This window comes from Schistocerca americana, chromosome 8 (assembly GCF_021461395.2).
Source record: "Schistocerca americana isolate TAMUIC-IGC-003095 chromosome 8, iqSchAmer2.1, whole genome shotgun sequence".
Lineage (NCBI taxonomy): Eukaryota > Metazoa > Arthropoda > Insecta > Orthoptera > Acrididae > Schistocerca > Schistocerca americana.
In genome coordinates, this window is record NC_060126.1 from 368,048,643 (window position 1) to 368,067,568 (window position 18,926).

The 18,926-nt window shown below is 37.0% G+C and overlaps 1 protein-coding gene across 2 annotated transcripts in view; it reads right to left on the minus strand.

Moving 5' to 3' along the window:
• Window positions 1-18,926, minus strand: part of LOC124546024 (oxysterol-binding protein 1) — a 299,394-nt gene that overhangs the window by 17,921 nt on the left and 262,547 nt on the right. For both annotated transcript variants that reach the window (XM_047124997.1, XM_047124998.1), the window contains one exon: window positions 7,083-7,249. In XM_047124997.1, coding sequence (XP_046980953.1) covers window positions 7,083-7,249 — 167 coding nt within the window. The remainder of the gene's footprint in view (window positions 1-7,082; window positions 7,250-18,926) is intronic.

Consider the following 18,926-nt stretch of genomic DNA (forward strand, 5'->3'; position numbering starts at 1 on the left):
CGTCACTTCCAACATTGTTCCGTGTTATATGTTAATAGCATTTTTGAAGTGACTTGCAGGGTTCTTGTGTTACCTGCGAGTGGTAGCCGGCGACCGACATGGCAACACCATGGCGGCAAAGTGTCAGGCACACACACACACACACACACACACACACACACACACACACGCACGCACACACGCACGCACACACGCACGCACGCGCGAGTGCGAGAGAGACCACAGCCTCTTGCAGTTGCAGCCAGATTGCAAGCAGCAGCACATGATAGGAAAGGCAACCAGGTGGGGTTAAGGAGGAGACTGGGGTGGGGAGGAGGAGGGATAGCAGGGTAGGGCTGAGGAAAATATAGTGCTGCTTATGGGAGTGTGCAGGGACTAGATGGAGAGGAGTGCAGCTGTCAGTAGGTTAGACAGGAGGGGGTGGGGGGGGGGGGGGGAGAGAGAGAGAGAGAGAGAGAGAAACAGAGAGAGAGAGAGAGAGAGAGAGTAGTGGAAAAGGAGAGAAGTAAAAAGATAGGGTGTGTTGGTGGAATAGAGGGCTGTGTAGTACTGGAATGGGAACAGGAAATGGGCTACGCAAACATAGGCTATAGTGCAGGGAGAGTTCTCACCTGCACAATTCAGAAAAGCTGGCATTGGTGGGAAGTATCCAGATGGCACAGGCTGTGAAGCAGTCACTGAAATGATGAATGTAGTGTTGAGTGGCGTCTTCAGAAACACGATGGTCCAGTTGTTTCATGGCCACAGTTTGTTAGTATCCGCTCATGCAGGCGTCAAGGAACGTGACTTGTTGGGTTGAAAATGACCAGGTGAAGGAAATGTGGGAGAAGGTGTTGAGGTTCAGGAGCAATGTGGATAGGGTGCCCTCACACTCAATCCACATCACAAACATGTCATCAATGAACCTGAACCGGGTGAGGGGTGTTTAGGAAGGATTCCTCTAGATGGCCCATGAATAGGTTGCCACAGGATGGTGCCATGTGTGTGCCCATAGCCATACCCTAGATTTATTTGTACGTAATGCCTTCTAAGAAGAAGTAATTGTAAGTGATGATATAGTTGGTCACGGCGACTAGGAAAGAGGTGATTGGAACCCATCAGGTACTGCAAAGTAGCAGTAAGATCATGGCCATTAGGGGTTTTCGTGTAAAGGGAGGTGGCATCAATAATGACGAGCAGTGCACTATGTGGTATACGAACAAGTACTGTGGAGAGTTGGTGGAGGAAATGGTTGGTATCTTTTATACAGGAGGGTAAGTTGTGGCTAACAGGCTGGAGGTGCTGATCTACAAAGGAAGAGATTTCCTCAGTGGGGGCACAGAAACCAGCCACAATGGGGCATCCTGGGTGGTTGGGTTTATAGACCTTAGGAAGCATTACATTAGGAAGCATTAGAAGGTAGGAGTGTGGGGAGTGGTAGGGGTGAGGAGAGAGATTGAATCCTCAGAGAGGTTCTGGTATGGGCCTAAGGATTTGAGGAGATCCTGCTGGATTTCTAGAATGGCACCACTGTGGCAGGAATTGTAGTTGGATGAATCTGACAGCTGGCAGAGTCCTTCTTCCAGGTAATCCTTGTAGTTCAAAACAACTGTGGTGGAGCTTTTGTCAGCAGGTAGGATGATAAGGTCCGGATCAGTTTTTAGATGGCAGATTCTTGTTCCTTCTGCAGGTGTAATGTCAGTTTGCATGTTGAAGGATTTGGGGAATGATGGTGAAGCAAGATTCGAGGTTAAGAAATTCAGGATGGTTAACAGAGGGTGTCTTTGGGGGCAGTGGAGATGGATAATGGTTGGATGGAGGAGTGAAATGAGTCAGGCAGGGTTCAACATTGGTGTTTCATTGAGTCTCATTGGTTAGGTTGGTGGCAAAAAATGTTCCCACTATAGGGACCAGGAGAAGGTCTTTAGAAAGTCCTGTATGACTTAATTTGGAAATGGGTCCAAAGGTGAGGTCTTTGGAAAGGACTGATATTTCTGCCTGCAGGGCTAAGGATTTCAGAGGGAAAGTGCATGATTGCTTTTAGGTCTGTTTAGCTTCTGGATTCTGTGTAGTGGTGGTGGGAGGGAATTTTGGATGGTGAGATAAATGTAGTAGGTCTTTGCTCTTGTAGACCAGCACCTCCAGCCTATTAGCCACAATTTACCCTCCTATATAAAAGATACCAACCTTTTCTTCACTGACTCTCCACAGTTACTGTTCCTTTACCTCACAGTGCCACACTCATCACTACACATATAGCACCATCCTATGCCAACCTATTCATGGTCCATCTACTTCCTAAACACCCAGAATGCCAAACCCCTCACCTGGTTCAGATTCACTGATGGCATCTTCATAATCAGGATCGAGAGTATGGACGCTCCATTCACATTCCTACAGAACCTCAATAGCTTCTCCTCCATTTGCTCCATTTAGTTCTACTCAACCCAACAAGCCACCTTCCTCGATGTTGAGCTCCACCTCAAAGATGGGTACATCAGTACCTCTGTCCACATAAAACCTACAAACCACTAGCAATACCTCCTCTTCAACAGCTGCCACCCATTCCATACCAAGATCTCCCTTCCATACAACCTAGCCACCTGTGGCATTGCACCTGTAGTGATGAGTGGCCCCTCTCAAAATATACTGTCAGTCTCACTGAGGCCTTTACAGATAGTAATTACCCTTCCAATGTTGTACATAAACAGATCTCCCATGCCTTGGCTTTCCCGTCACCCACCACCACCACCCCAAGTCCTATTGTCTGGCCACAGAGGAGCATTTCCCTTATGACCCAGTACTGTCCAGGCATAGAGCAACTGAATTACATTCTCCGTCAGGGTTTTGACTACCTCTTGTGCCCTGAAATGAGAAATGTCCTAACTGCTATCCTTCCCACCCATCCCACAATGTCAAATGAATTCACAATTGCAAATAAGGACTACTATCAGCTGTAGAATAGAACAACGACAATGAAAGTCTGTGCCAGATTGGGACCCTGAAATTGGATTTCCCGCTTATGTGTCTACCATGGTGGACGACATATGAAAGTTTGGTTTTGGCCAAGAGTCGTGCACACATAGCCAAATGGTAAGGTGACTGCTCACGATAAGCGAGAAATCCAGTTTAGTTTAGAGTCCCGGTCCGGCACAAATTTTCATTGTTGTCATTCCGTTCAACAGTTGATGATAGTCCAGTCCTTATTCACATTTGTGAATTCATTTGATGTGTTTCATAACAGCTTTGGTTGCCACAGTGCATGTTTATTGGAATTTAGCTTCATAATCAGAACAACACAAGCACTACAATATCACATCCCACAGTGGTGTTCTGTAGCCCACCGAACCTACACAATATCCTCGACCATCCCTAACACAAACCCTGTTCCCAAACGCTTGCCTCATGGCTCATGTCCCTATAACAGACCCAGATGCAAGACCTGTCCTTTACATCCTCCCAGCACCATCCACTCCAGTCCGGTCACAAACACCACCTATCTCTCAAAAGTGTGGGGTACATGTGAAACCAGTCATGATCTATAAGCTAAGCTGCAATCACTGTGTTGCATTCTACGTGGGCATGAAAACTAACATGCTGTCTGTCCCACCAACAAACTGTAGCCGAGAAATGACTGGACCACCTTGCTGTTGAACATGATGCCCAACATGACATTCTACCTTTCAATGGCTTCTTGAAAATGTGCCATCTGGACATTCCCACCCACACCAGCTTTTCTGAATTGCACAGGTGGGAACTCTACCTGCAATATGGTCTATGTTTGCGTAATCCTCTTGGCCTCAATCTTAGTCAGTCATTGTCCTTACCCATCTAACCCCTTTCCTGTTCCTATTCCAGCACTACACTGCATTCAGTCTTTTTATTTCTCTCCTTTCCTGCTACTCTCATTTTCTCCCCACCCTCCGTCTAACCTCCTGACTACACCTAGCTGCCCTACCCTCCACCACGTTCCTGCATGCTCCCACTAGCAGCACTTTATCATCCCCACAACCCTAGCCTGCTATCCCTCCTCTTCCCCATCCCAGCCTCTTCCTCACCCCGGTTGCCTTTCCCATAATGCGCTGCAGTGTGTGTGTGTGTGTGTGTGTGTGTGTGTGTGTGTGTGTGTGTGTGAGAGAGAGATTGTGTTTTTGTCCTATTTCTGGAAATGGCCTTGTAAGCCGAAAGCCCTCTTTCCGACAGTCTTTTGTTGTGGCTATCTGCGACTCACCATCTCTGCTATATGATGAGTAACAACTATCCTTTTCATAATATTGTGAACTTACAAGAATGTGTTCAGTAGTGCAAACCAGCAGGAGGACATGGATATTGCCCAGTATATACGCAATAGTATGAGATCTAGTATACCAACAAATGCAATCAAATGGTATGCCTGCTCTGTGTGTGTGTGTGTGTGTGTGTGTGTGTGTGTGAGAGAGAGAGAGCGCGCATGCATGCTCATCTTTACTGCGGACAGGAAACACACACCATTAGTGAAAGAGTGTGTTGTGTACATAAACCATGGCTGTGACAATGCCACATTATGAAAAAGCAAAAACGGATGTGTACAAGGAATTGGGACCACCTAACTGTGAAATTACCAAGAAGATGAAGCATTCAGGCACAGTGATTGACAATTTTGTTAGATTGGGTGCATGGTATGGATGGAATGTAAAATAAAGGCACAGTAGAAAATTATCCGAGGGACCGAAACAGTTATTTCTGCACAAAGAAAGGGCAATAAACCATTATTCTTCTCACCTTGTTGCTGATTTACAGTTACATGTAACTCATGGCAAATTTTGTTACATGACACACACATCTTGCATTCAAGAAACAACTACAGGAACCAGCTCTAACACCCAAACATAAACAGGCTGGATTAGAGTTAGCTGAAAAACATGTCATGGACTTCAGAATTCGGTGAAGGGATGGTCAGTGATGAGAAGGTTCATTTAAATGGGCAAAATGGATTTCAATATTATTGGCATAATCTCAGAACAGAGCAGCAGATAAGAATGGGCAGAAATTTTGGTGGTGGAAGTATTAGGCTTTGGGAAGATATCTGTGCTAAAAGTAAATCACACATTACTTGGCTGAAACTAAAATGAACAACAAGATGCTAGAGACAAAACTGATTGAAATGTGTGAGGGCATAGGGGATGTAAGTCTACTGTTTGAACAAAATGATCCATCTGTGCATGCTATAGCTACAGCAGAAAAGTGGTTTGAAGGTAAAGATATTAATGTCTTACCCAGTCCTGTACATAACCTGGATTCGAACCCTGTGAAAAACCTTTTGGGAATTCGTGCAAGTCATTTTTATCACAATGGAAGACATTTTGTGAACTTATGTGAGCTGAAAAGAGCAATATGAGAAGAGTGGGCATCAATTTTACTGCAATAATTACGAATCCTAACAAAATCAATGTCTAAGAGAATTTTTGAGGTAATTAGGAATAACAGAGGATGGGCAAAGTACTAACAATGCAATAACGCAACAGGACAGTAAGTGCCTTTATATGAGTTTCCATCCAGAAAATGCAAAAACCTTGTGTTACTTGTTATGAAAGACACTATGTAATTCCATCATGATTGATTGTCTCTTATGTATCAACTACTTTCATAATAAATTTGATACATCTACGCCTCAGACACTGTGCTATTACTTTCCTTGGAACTCTGCCTTTATACTGATTTCCACCACTGTATCTGTGAAAGAGATACTGACAAGTAACAGTGAGAGGTACTTGTCCAAATCTACAATGCTGTGTGTAAAGGTAAATATAAATTATTCTATGATGGACTGACAGTCCAGTTCAGATCTGTTCGTGTGTATTGAGTGTTGAGTTGCCCACAGTTGCGAGAATGTGTTTTATCTTTGGAACGTAAGTGTTTAATTAACTAAGATATCAGAACCCACACTCAATTTCAAACAGGAGGGGTTCCTATTAGCTTATTGACCTACATCAAAGACTTTTAAGTACAGAAGCTAAAGCTGTCTTCCAGCCCGAAGGTTAGTTTGAACACCACAGTGCTTTACTTGGAATGGTCCCATTGGAAATGGTATGCCCTTTCACCCCTCTGACCTTTGAACTTACTTACATAGCATATTATATGGGGACCTACAATTGGCATAGTCTCTGAACAATGGCACTACTTGGCATTTTAACACACACAAATGGTTACAAGAGGTGAAAGAAGCAATAAGGGCCAGAAAAAAATCCTAGGTCTGATCTGAGATTGAGCCCTGGTCCTTGGGACAGTCACCCACCAAGTCGTATTCTAAGATTATATTGAGTAAATCACCCAACCACATGTCAAACAAGATGGAAGTGGTTTACTATTTCTTTCCCCACTCTACAATTGCTTTCCACCCAGTCATGGCAAGTAATTCAACTCTTCACTAATTTTCACATATGAAGTGACCACAACCATCAAATGGGTAAGGTAGTTCACAAGCACTCTTAATTTCTTCATTAAAAGTCTTTTGTTCTCCACATCTTAACAGACATAGTTTTCTTCATTTGACGTTTACATCTGGCACATCCACTGTGAGGTCCATATTAATGGAGAGACACAGTATGTGTCTTGTGTTCTATGAAAAATTGTTCCACAGTTACAAATGGAATGTACCAAAGTGCATGCTATTATAAAAAGCATGAAGTTTTCCTTCTTTATTCCATTTACTGTTTGAACTCACTCAGTAGAATGGAATGTTCAAAGAGACAAATGATTACAATCTTAGAACAAGGATAGTCCCAAATTCTTTGAAATTATCCAGACTGATTCAGACCAGTGAGATGACCATCAGATTCACTCAGTATGAGTACTTTTTAATATTTAGGGATCCAGAGTTATACTGCACCAACAAACAGACTTTCCATACACTTATCTGGCCAATATTGTGTTGCATTAGAAGTGAGGGTGATGCTACACAATCAATATATATAATGACTGGGACAGATTACTATGATATTATAACATGAAAGACACTTGTAATTAAGAAGCACACAATGAAAGTTAACTAAAAACATAATGACACTAACAATGCAAATCTTTCATAGCATACAAAACAACTTTTTTGCAACTTATCCACTTACGGAGGCATCCTTCTCTTCCAGACAAGTTGATATGGACCAGTTTTGAACACTGGATTCTCTAGGCTACCTTGAGAACCAGTTACTGGTGCAATTTCTATCTTATTGTCCCATGTACCTGATACAATCCATTTGACATTGCCATCTTGATCCATGACACAGCCTTTTACCTGGAAAGCATGGTCATTTCAAATTTCTGTAAAATGTCAGATTAATGAAGCAGTTATAGACTTATACATATTGCCATACTATATGGCAGAAACATACAAATCATGAAACTGACACTTCAGTTATTAGCAGTTTTGTCTTAATTTTTCTTTTAATGCAACATCATTCAATTTTACCTACAAGACCAACACAGTTCTGTATCTTTTCCACGTTGGAGTAATTATTTAATCACAGCCAGACTGCTGTAATAGATGAGTCAGGCAAGAGCCTCAGGTGTATTTTTGGGAAGCTTACTGAACTTCAAAGGCATTGAATAATCCTTTACTGGCAGCCTAAGTGAAATGGAAGATTTTTCTCGAAGTACAAGCATAGTACGGCACTACGGAATTCTTTCTGTACATGGATTCACAGAGCGACTTTGTGATATCAATGACCTTTCCTGATTGTTCGCTTGCCAAATATAATGTGTCTATGAAGGGGTGCTATTAGCAATATGGAGAGGCTAATCAATGACAATGCTCAAGGGCAAAAATAAAACCAAGCATTCTGCTTATACAGCAGCAGTTTTTTAAGAAGCCTAAATATTTACAAATTTCAGAAGTTGCTCTGAATTTGTGAAAACAAGAGTGTTAGTCACAGACAATCTTGGAAGAAGAAAGGTAGCTTCAGTGGGACTGTGAAACTGAGCTTTATTTCTGAGTTTTGTAGACACAGTTTACCATAGGGACAGACAATTTTATGATGGTAGCTTTGTTGTAGTAATAACTAATAGCAGTTTAAACTCACAAAACTGAATATGCAAAGTATGGTGGTATTATCAGGCAGCTATTAGGTTCAGTGGGATTAGACCATATTGTTTCCAAAGATACTGGAGTGTGTGAATTTGGTGTAATTTTCTGACTTTACTAACTTGGAATGATAATCCGAAGAATTTTTCTTCAAATGATATTGGTATGTTTATATGGGTCTGTCAATTAATAATTTTGTCACCAATAATAGTGCAATTATGTTGCATATTGAGATCACAGATGAAGTTTCATGGCAAACTTGTGAACAACATTTCATGGCAAACTTGTGAACAACAGCAGCAAACTACAGCTTTGTTTCAGTAAAAATATATTTAATTTGAAGTCTTATACTACTTTTTGCTATAATATTAATACTCATTCATGAACACAAGCCAGTGAAGTGCAACTCTATTCACAAGTTCACCAACGATAATTTGTACTGTGGTTATGGATATAATTGTACAATGTTTACATTATATGAAATTCATTTTAGTTTTTTACCAAATGTTATTTTGTATTTATTTTAATTTTTGCTTTTCTTGCTTCAAGTTCTTTGTATGTTTCTTGCCCACTTTATCCCCTCGCCATCCATGGCTTTGAACTACGTAATATGTATCTTTGTTTCCCTTTGTAAAATTTACAATGATTTGATTTATATTTGGAATTTAATTTGCTATACATTAAATAGTACACAGCACCTAGTGGAACACAACTGCTTCCTGAACACCGTTAAGTATTTCAGTAAACCATTAATACTGATAAATTTCCACTCCTCACCAGTGCTAAGGTACAAATGCAGTGTAGTTCTGGAGGTCCAAATTTTCACATGTGTGTAACACATATTTCGTTCAAACTCAATTTATACACTGGTAGCTATATCATATATAGTAATATATAACAGACAATAGAATGACAGTCCATGTTACACTAGACAGTGGTATAAAAGTGCTTCAATTAAAAAGCCAAACAGTAGAAGAAACAATCACTGGACGATACTAAACTTGCATTCATTCTGTTGTCCAGTTCATATGAACTTTAGATGCAATGTCATTCAAAAGGACTCTAAATTATGGTACTTCCAATGAACTGGAATCAAAGTGAAAGGTATGTATATGTTGTCCAAAGCACTGGGAATTATGTTCAAATTGAAAGTATAATGGTATGCGAACTGAACATAAACAAATAATAGCAATGTTTATCATGCAACACAAAAACAGAAATCAGCTGATCACTAGTTATTAAAACCACAGCAATTTGGTGTCTCAGCATCTTGCAGACAAGATACACAAAGACAAAACTTGTTAATGGGGTTTGGGTAGGAAGGAACTGCAAAACAAAATGAGACTTTCTCACTAGCTCTACTACAGAGGTACTGAGAAAATGAATTTCAAAGTGGAATGAAGTTGTCACTCAAATTATTTTAGTGGTAGACAAACACTGTTGCAGGTTCATACCCAAAATTAGTCCAATTTTAATATATATCAGATCTCTTTCCAAGAGTCATCAGGCATATTTTCTCAGGTTTTCCAGCAGATCTTACAATACTGTTTCTGCAATGCGAAAACAGAGCCGGCTGAGACAAATATCACTAATCAAGTGTTTCAAGGAATCCCCAGCTAAAAACAAAATGTTTATTAACTAACTCCAGCAGTGGCTGAGTAGCACTGCTGCATAGCAGTAGCAGACAGACTGACTGTGTGGCACGGGCCAGCGCATGAGATGAGGCCAGTTCAGCAAAGAAGGCATGTCTTTTGTTATCAACTACACTGGTGACTAATCAAGATCACTTCACACAGACAAAGTATAATGCCAATCAATATATTACTTTCAAGATGCTTTCCCAGATCAACCTGATGCCTTAGCTTCCACATTTTTAATTCAGCAGTATTTAATTGTGTTTTCCTACATTTCTTGATCAACTAAAAATTGGGACAGGTCTTTTCAGTAAACATTTGTTTTCTCACTTCTCACTTCCCCAAGTAATGTTGTCCTGCATGCTGTCCCACAAAGTCAAATTCCAAATTCCTTTTTAAAATTGCAAAGAAAATAAGCCTAATGATTCATAACCCTCCTAAGGGTCAGTAGACTGATTTTCCCTGTTTAGGAGGAAGAGAAGTAGTTTCCACATTAGGATAATTAGCACACAATAGAAATGATGTACTGATTCAGATGAGGGAGACTATTTCCTTCATAAAAGTATCCCATTATAGTATCCAGAAGTACTGCAGAAGTCCAAATCTACAGTAGTCACTACCATACCAAGCAAAAATTGCAGTTAAGTACTGCTTGCATGTTTTTATAGACAAGCATTTTTTTTTAAAGAACACATTATTCACTACTTATCAATGTTGCAGAATTCCTGATACACTGTTCATATATGTTTGATTTGTTACATTTATTTATTCATGTGTTTAGTATGAGAATTTCAGGAGGATATGAGTTACGATATACTAACACAGAAAATGATTTGCTGAAAACTAACACTGTAGGGTGAACACTGTAATGGATCTGGGAGATGTTATTTTTTTTACCATATTTGTCGATACTGAATTGTAAATGTTTTCTTATATTTTTTGTCAGAATTTATTACAATTTGCCTTATTATATGTTAATTTACTTCTGTTTTTGAGAGTGAAAGCATATTGATTACTATTAGTAAATGTATCGAAGAATAGCAAAGAGACCGATTACAAGTGGGAGCTTGTGTGTTGTGTAAAATATCTTTGACGTTGGAGTCGTCTTTGACTATAGTCAGTTGGCAGTGAACTCTTGGTGTGTGTTGACGGAAGAACAATGTCAAGGTCGACGTCATAAATAATTTTGAATTATGTTACTATTTTTTTTGTATTAACTATAAAAAAAGAAACTACATTTGAAGAAATGGTATTCTTAACACCAAAATAAGGCAAACACGTTGAACCACGTCTTTTCTGCAGCCGACAAAGATGCATTGTGGAATCATACTTAGACAACTGAAGCCAAGACTAATATCGCCTTGCAAATGTCTAACGGAAAAGGTACTGTCATGAAATATGGCAAATTTAAGTAAATAAAAAATAGTGACCATATTTTCAACTTGTGTCTTAGCCGGGATGCGATATTTCAACTGGGGGCTCAGCCGGGATACAATATTTCAACTGGGGACTGTAGCCGGGATATTGTGTTCACGAGATCTTCAACAGTGCTACGAGGAAGAAAATTTGTGTGTGTTAATACCAGTTTCTTCAGAATGTGTGTTACAGTATTTGTGTTCATCGGGAAGTAAAAGTTTTGGAGAAGAAATGTTTCGGCAAAAAATATAATTATCGACAGAAGAAAATACTTCAAGAATTTTGGTCAACAATCACATGGATGGAAAACGTGGATTTGCAACAGTAGAAGAGTGTTCCAGATAAGTCACGAAACCCTCGTATATTGTTAAAACAATATTTTTATCTTGTTTTGTATTGTTGTGTATAAATTTTTGTTCTTCACAATGACTTATGAGATTTTCGAGAGTATTGTGCCTAAAGTAGAAAGTAGTAATTTAATAGACTTCGAACATCAGGACAGGTCAAATGAAACAGAAAGAACCAATCAATTTGATTTAAAAAGTTTTCTTGTAAATTTCACGAAAGAAATTAAACAATCAGTTGACGACAATAAGACTTGATGGGATGAAAAAATTGATAACATTTTGTTGCAAGTCCAAGCAGTCAATACCCAAGTGGGTGATCTTTCGAACAGAGTTGGCAGTGTTGAGGAAAAAATTGAATCTGTGGAAGCAAAAGTAAATGAAATTGATGCTAAATTGAGCGGTGAAATTAATACTGTAAAAAATGAGTTACTGGTAGATAGGGAAAGAAATTTAATTGATTTTAATGAGATAAAAGGGGAAATTAAAAATTTGGATGAGAACACAAAAGTTTTAGTAAAAAATGTACAACAAGAAACTGACAATCGTTTGGTTACTCTAGAAAAAAAAGTAGAGTGCAATCATTTAGAAAACAAAAAATCTGTCAGAGAACTTAGCGAAAAAATTGAAAGTTTTGACATTGAATTTCAAAGCAAAAATCACAATGTCAACACATGCAATCTTGTATCTAATATTCCAGTGAAGCACTTTTCGGTAGATGGACCCTTATATCCCGTTGATTTTATACAGTATTGTAAGGATTGCTTTTTACCTCACTCACCAGATGATATGAAAATTAAATTTGTGAAAAAATTCTTGGAAGGGGAAGCTTTGACTTGGGCAAACCAGATTGTAACTTTGGGGATGACCTTTTCAGAATTTGAATCAAAATTTCTGGAAAAAATTTTGAGATGATCTTAAACAAACTAGAATCAAAAGTGAATTTTTGAATGGGAGAAACTATAGAGAATCAGATGGGAGCATGAAACAATTTTGCAAAAGTGAACTTCAAAAACTTATTCATTTAACAAAACCTTTGGATGACTTGATCAAAATTGATACCTTAAAGAGAAGATTGCCATCAGCAATGCAGTTGAGTTTAGTTCATTGTCCTGATAGTAATGCAGAGCAGTTTCTCAATTATATTGAAAAGTTGGATAGGGTAACAACAAGAACACACAGTGGGTTTACTCAGAAAGGTAATGGTCAAAATTGGGGAAATGACAACTTTCAAAAAAGGGAACAAAACAATTATCATGGTGTCAGTCAAAATTCAGGGGGATATAACAATTTTCAAAAGAAGGACCATAATTTTTATCCAAAACAAGAACAACATTTTCGCAGAAATAATCAACAAAATAGAGAACACTTTAGGGATCAAAAGCGCAGAAATTTTGTTAGAGATCAGTACAATAGAAACTACCAACAATCAGGTAATGTTTGGCATAGGAATGGGAACAGAAATGTTGATCAGACATTGGCGGAACCACAATCAGCAGTTCAAGCAGGAACAAGTTGCAATTCAGGAAACAAAAAACGAGTAGACGCCCCCTTGAAGGTCCGCAAGGTTGAGGCAGAAGGTGAGCATGATGAAAGGACCAATGGATGTGACTATCATAAACCCAAACATGACAGTTCCAAACCTAAGCTATCACATGAGGTCATTAGTTGTTACTTATTGAAGAAATTTCAAGAGGAAAATAATGATGATAAAGATAAAATTTTCAGTACACAAGAACCTACAGTAGATAAAAGTAATTGCGATTCATTTAATTTAACAGAGTTTTACACTTGGGCAGAAAAGAACAACACTTTGTCAGATGATGTAATTTGTAGTAGTTCAGAGACGTGTGTGAGTGAAAGAGAGAATGCATGCTGTGAGAATGAAAATATTGGTCAAAGGGATCTGGTAACTTTAGAAAGGGGAAATTATATTTTGGGGGATAATTTGAATGTGTATGACCTGAATATGTATAATGATAATGATATATAAAAACAAAGATGAGGTGACTTACCCAACAAAAGCGCTGGCAGGTCGATAGACACACAAACAAACACAAACATACACACAAAATTCAAGCTTTCGCAACAAACTGTTGCCTCATCAGGAAAGAGGGAAGGAGAGGGGAAGACGAAAGGAAGTGGGTTTTAAGGGAGAGGGTAAGGAGTCATTCCAATCCCGGGAGCGGAAAGACTTACCTTAGGGGGAAAAAAGGACAGGTATACACTCGCACACACGCACATATCCATCCACACATACAGACACAAGCAGACATAATGATGTTGATGATAAAGTTGATTATGATGGTAATGATGTTGATGATAAAGTTGATTATGATGGTAATGGTATTGATGATGATGTTGAGGAAAGGTATTTCATTAGTTTAAATAGGGAGTTGGGTATACACATGGTTGAAAATGGATTAAATAGTGAGAATATTATAGAAATTCCCAGGGATGTTACCAGGATGAATAAAGCTCACAAGCTGGATGTATGTGAAAGTGTGAATTTTGATGTTGTTGGTAAAGAATCTGACTACACAAATAATGATGACACATGTATAACTTCTAGCCTAAGTGAAACTTTTACAGATACTAATGATACACACACATTTCTTATGAATATATGGCTGAACAGTGAAACTATTTCTTTTGACAAGAACTTTAGAAAGATGCTTATCAATGTATGTGAAACTGTATGTCCTGAGTGGTGGAAAAAGATGAGATATTTTATTTTTGAAAAGCTGAAGGATAAGTACTTCAATAGTATACAATGTGATTTGGATGAAAATTCTTGGCTATTTGAGATAATAGAGAGTACTAATGACAATTTTGTATCTTGTGCAAATTTTATAACTTTGACAAAAAATACATTTAATGATATACCATATGATTCTGATAAGTATAGGTTTGGGGAAATTGAAAGTGATTTATTACATGAGGATACAGGTTCTGAGAAAAGTGATCAATTTTGCAGTCCTTATATAAAAGTTCAAATTGGGTCATGGATTGGTAAATGTTAAATTGATACAGGAAGTGAGATCTTGGGAATATCTGAAAGGTTAAGCAAGAAATTGAAAGTGGGGAAAGATTATGTTGAAATGCAGTTGTTGGGGTAAAGATAAAAGGTGCTACTGGGAAGAGCAGTAAATTGGTAAAAAGCCAGGCTTTAGTGACATTTTTAATTGAAGGCAAGTTGTTCACACATGGATGTTTTGTAATTCAGGAATTTGATGAGGATTTTCTTTTGGGTATGAATTGGATAGTAAAAGTAAATACAGCATTTGATTGGGTTGGAAGAAAACTTTTGATAGAAACTAGTGAAAGGGAATACATTCAGACAAATCTTGTGAACACACTTGGTGATCAGAGTAATGGAAATTTTGACAGTATCAATTTACTAAAAGAAAATAGATTGGAGAATATTGAAACTCATAGATTTGATACTGATGAAGTTGAATTTGGGAATTTAGTAAATTTGAAAATTTCACAAACACAAAATTTATCTGGGGAGCAAAAACAACAGTTAGAAAATCTGCTGTGGGAATACAGTGATGTTTTCAGTGACATACCTGGTAGGGTAAAGGGTTATCAGTGTGAGCTTCAGGTAAAATCTCATGAACCATTTTTCATAAAACCATACAGTATTGCAATATCAAAAAGACCTGCTGTTGAGAAAGAGCTGAAAAAGATGGAAGGATGTAATATAATAGAAAGGAGTATCAGTGCATATAATAATCCTCTAGTAGTAGTTTCGAAAAAAGATGGTGGAGTAAGATTGGTTTTGGACTCTACACACAAAAACAAAATTTTGTTTAGACAGACAGACCATCCCGAAAAAATTGATGAGTTACTCTATAAATTTACAGATATAAAATATATGTCAAGTTTGGATCTAACTTAGGGTTTTCATCAGGTACCACTTTCGGTTAATTCTAGGAAATATACTGCTTTCTTGTACAATGGTAAGAGTTACCAATATTGTGTTGTGCCATTTGGGTTAAATTCTTCTGTTTCCGAATTTTTAAGAGCTTTGGATCACGTACTGGGGCAAGAACTGGCGTCTAAACTGATAATTTATGTAGATGACATTTTGGTTACAGGGCAAAATTGGGAGGAACATTTTTCGATTTTGAAGTCAGTTTGTGAAAAACTTAGAAAAGGGGGGACGAATTTGAAATTAGAGAAATGTAAATTTGCAGTTTCTGAATTAAAATTTTTGGGTCATGTTGTCACAGACAAGGGAATTTTGGCAGATCCAGAAAAAATTAAAGCAATTTCAGAAATTCCTATTCCTAAGACTAAAAAACAATTAAAATCATTCTTTGGGTTATGCGGTTATTACCGAAAACATATAATTGATCAGAGTCTGAATGCACCACGTATAAGTCAATTACTTAAGAAAAACACTGTTTGGGTTTGGGATAAAAGTTGTCAGGAAGAGTTTGATAAAATTAAGCAAGAGTTGAGGAAGCAACACTTATTACACAGACCTGATTTTAATTTACCATTTTGTTTGAACACTGATAGCAGTAATTATGGGCTTGGAGCAGAGTTATTTCAAGAAAGAGTAGAGAATGGAGTTAAGATACATTGTACCATAGCATTTGCAAGCAGAAAGTTGCTCAAGCATGAAAAAAATTATACAGTCACAGAGAAGGAACTTTTGGCAATTCATTGGGCTTTTACAAAATTTAGAATTTACCTTATTGGACATAAAACCATAGTATTTTCGGATCACAAAGCTTTGAGTTACTTACAAGAGTGCAAATTATACCACAGTAGATTGACCAGATGGGCAATATTTCTGCAACAGTTTGACTTTGAAATCAAACACATAAAAGGTTCTGAGAATGTAGCTGATTCACTTTCAAGGTTACCAATTGGGGGAGAAAAGGAGATTTTTGAACAAGAGGAGGAAAAGCAGTTTAAAATTAGATACTTGAAAGGGGTGGAAAATGAAAAAACAATTAGAGCTATGTGTAACAAAATTAGAAAAAATCAAAATTTAGATCAGAGTTGGAAATTAATCAAAGAATGTTTGGGCAAGAAGGGGTATGAGAAACTTGATAAATTTTACAAATTACATAAGGGGATTTTATTTCGGAGAACAGATGTAGATTCTGATAATTGGAAACTGTGTTGGCCAGAGGCAGATGCTGATAAGCTGATCATTTACATACATGAAAGTTTTGGTCATTGTGGGATACAGAAGTGCATTCAAAAGATACAAGAAAATGTTTATTTTTACAATATTGGAAAGAAGGTAAGAAAAGAATTGGCAACCTGTGACAAATGTCAGAGAGTTAAAGTGAGCAATCAAAGATGTGGTGGAGAGATGCAAAACATTATTCCGGAAAAACCTTTAGATCTTATTGCAGTGGACTTATATGGAATGTTACCAAAGAGTAAAGGTGGTCACTGTTACATATTTGTTATGGTAGATGTATTTTCAAAATTAATTAAACTATATCCAGTGAAAAAAGCTACTAGCCATGAAATTATAATAAAAATTGAAAGAGATTATTTCGCACAGGTGGGTAAACCAAAAGCTATATTATCAGATAATGGTTCATAGTTCACCTCTATAATTTGGAAAAAGTTTATTGAAAGATCAAAATTGAAGCATATACTTATATCTGTTTATTCTCCGTCTACCAATCCTGCAGAAAGATATATGAGGAAAATTGGGAGACTTTGTAGAACCTATTGTAGCCACAAACATCTAACTTGGTTTGAGCACATGGTTTGAGCACATTCGAAATTTTGAAGATATTATGAATAGCCTACAACACAGTTCCACAGGATTTTCACCGTATGAGATTATGTTCAATATTAGACCTCCAAATCTTATACCAGAACTTAATGAATTTCCTAAATGTACACCTTTAACTATGCAAGAGAGAGAAGATATTGTCAGGGAAACTATGAGGAAACAAGGGGAAAAGAGGAATAAAAGACATAACAATAGGGTAAAATTAACCACTTTCAAAATTGGGGGTCTTGTTCTGGTCAAATCTCATGAAAAATCAAAAATATTAACTTCAGAAATTACAAAATTCTTTGATATCTATATTGGGCCTTTTGAAGTCATAGAAAATCCACACCCTAATGCTTATTGTTTGGTGTATCCTAAGTCAAAGAAATTATTTGATCTCAGGAATGTTGTCTCTTTAAAACTGTATAAACAGAAATCATAATTTCAAAATTTAAATAACCTATTATCATCTAAAACAAAAGTCCTCCACTGGAATACGCTTGTTGGAACAAAACTGCATGTACAAACAAGTATGTATATTTGCATGTATAAATTAATAATTTGAAGTCACATGTTAATTGAAACTGATGAAAAAACACTGTTGTAACAAAGAATGAGAGAAAAACTTATTTTTACTTTTTTACAAAAAAAAAAAGTCTACATAGTGAGCATTTCTGAATTTTTCTAATTTTTGGAAGCTAAGTCTTCCCTGTGGGTGAAGGCATGCATGTGAGGACATGCATGCAAAGGTATAAGTTTCAAAACCAATTTTAGATAAAGCCTCATGATATATGAGCAGTTTATTGTTGTTTATACTGATGTTGTGGGGAGCAAAAGTACTCTTCACAAGAATGTGACTTGTAGTAATATTGTAGTAGAGAGGCAAGTGTACATAAATAATTGCAAAAAATTTAGATAATACTGATGTATCTTTAGCTGTTAAAAAAAATACAAAACAAAAAAAACACGAGTAAAAAAATTTTTTAAAAAGAAAATCAAACAAAAAAAACATGAGTTAAAAAATTAAAAAGAAAATCATAAGCAAAAAAATATACAAAAGAAAAAAAACATGAATAAAAAATAATAAAAAATCAAAGTATATATATATGTACAGCTAAAGATACATCAGTATTATCTAAATTTTTTGTAATTATTTATGTACACTTGCCTCTCTGCTACAATATTACTACAAGTCACATTCTTGTGAAGAGTACTTTTGCTCCCCACAACATCAGTATAAACAACAATAAACTGCTCATATATCATGAATAAAAAATAATAAAAAATCGAAGTAAAAAAATATATACATATATATTTTTTTGCTTATGATTTTCTTTTTAATTTTTTTAACTCATGTTTTTTTGTTTTGTATTTTTTAGTTTCGGATTCTTTTTTTTAAAATTTTTTTACTCATGTTTTTTGTTTTGTATGTTTTACAAATAATAATAATAATTATTATTATTATTATTTTTACAAATAATAAAAAAATCAAAGTATATATATATATAATAGAGGGAAACATTCCACGTGGGAAAAATTATATATAAAAACAAAGATGAGGTGACTTACCGAACGAAAGCGCTGGCAGGTCGATAGACACACAAACAAACACAAACATACACACAAAATTCAAGCTTTCGCAACAAACTGTTGCCTCATCAGGAAAGAGGGAAGGAGAGGGGAAGACGAAAGGAAGTGGGTTTTAAGGGAGAGGGTAAGGAGTCATTCCAATCCCGGGA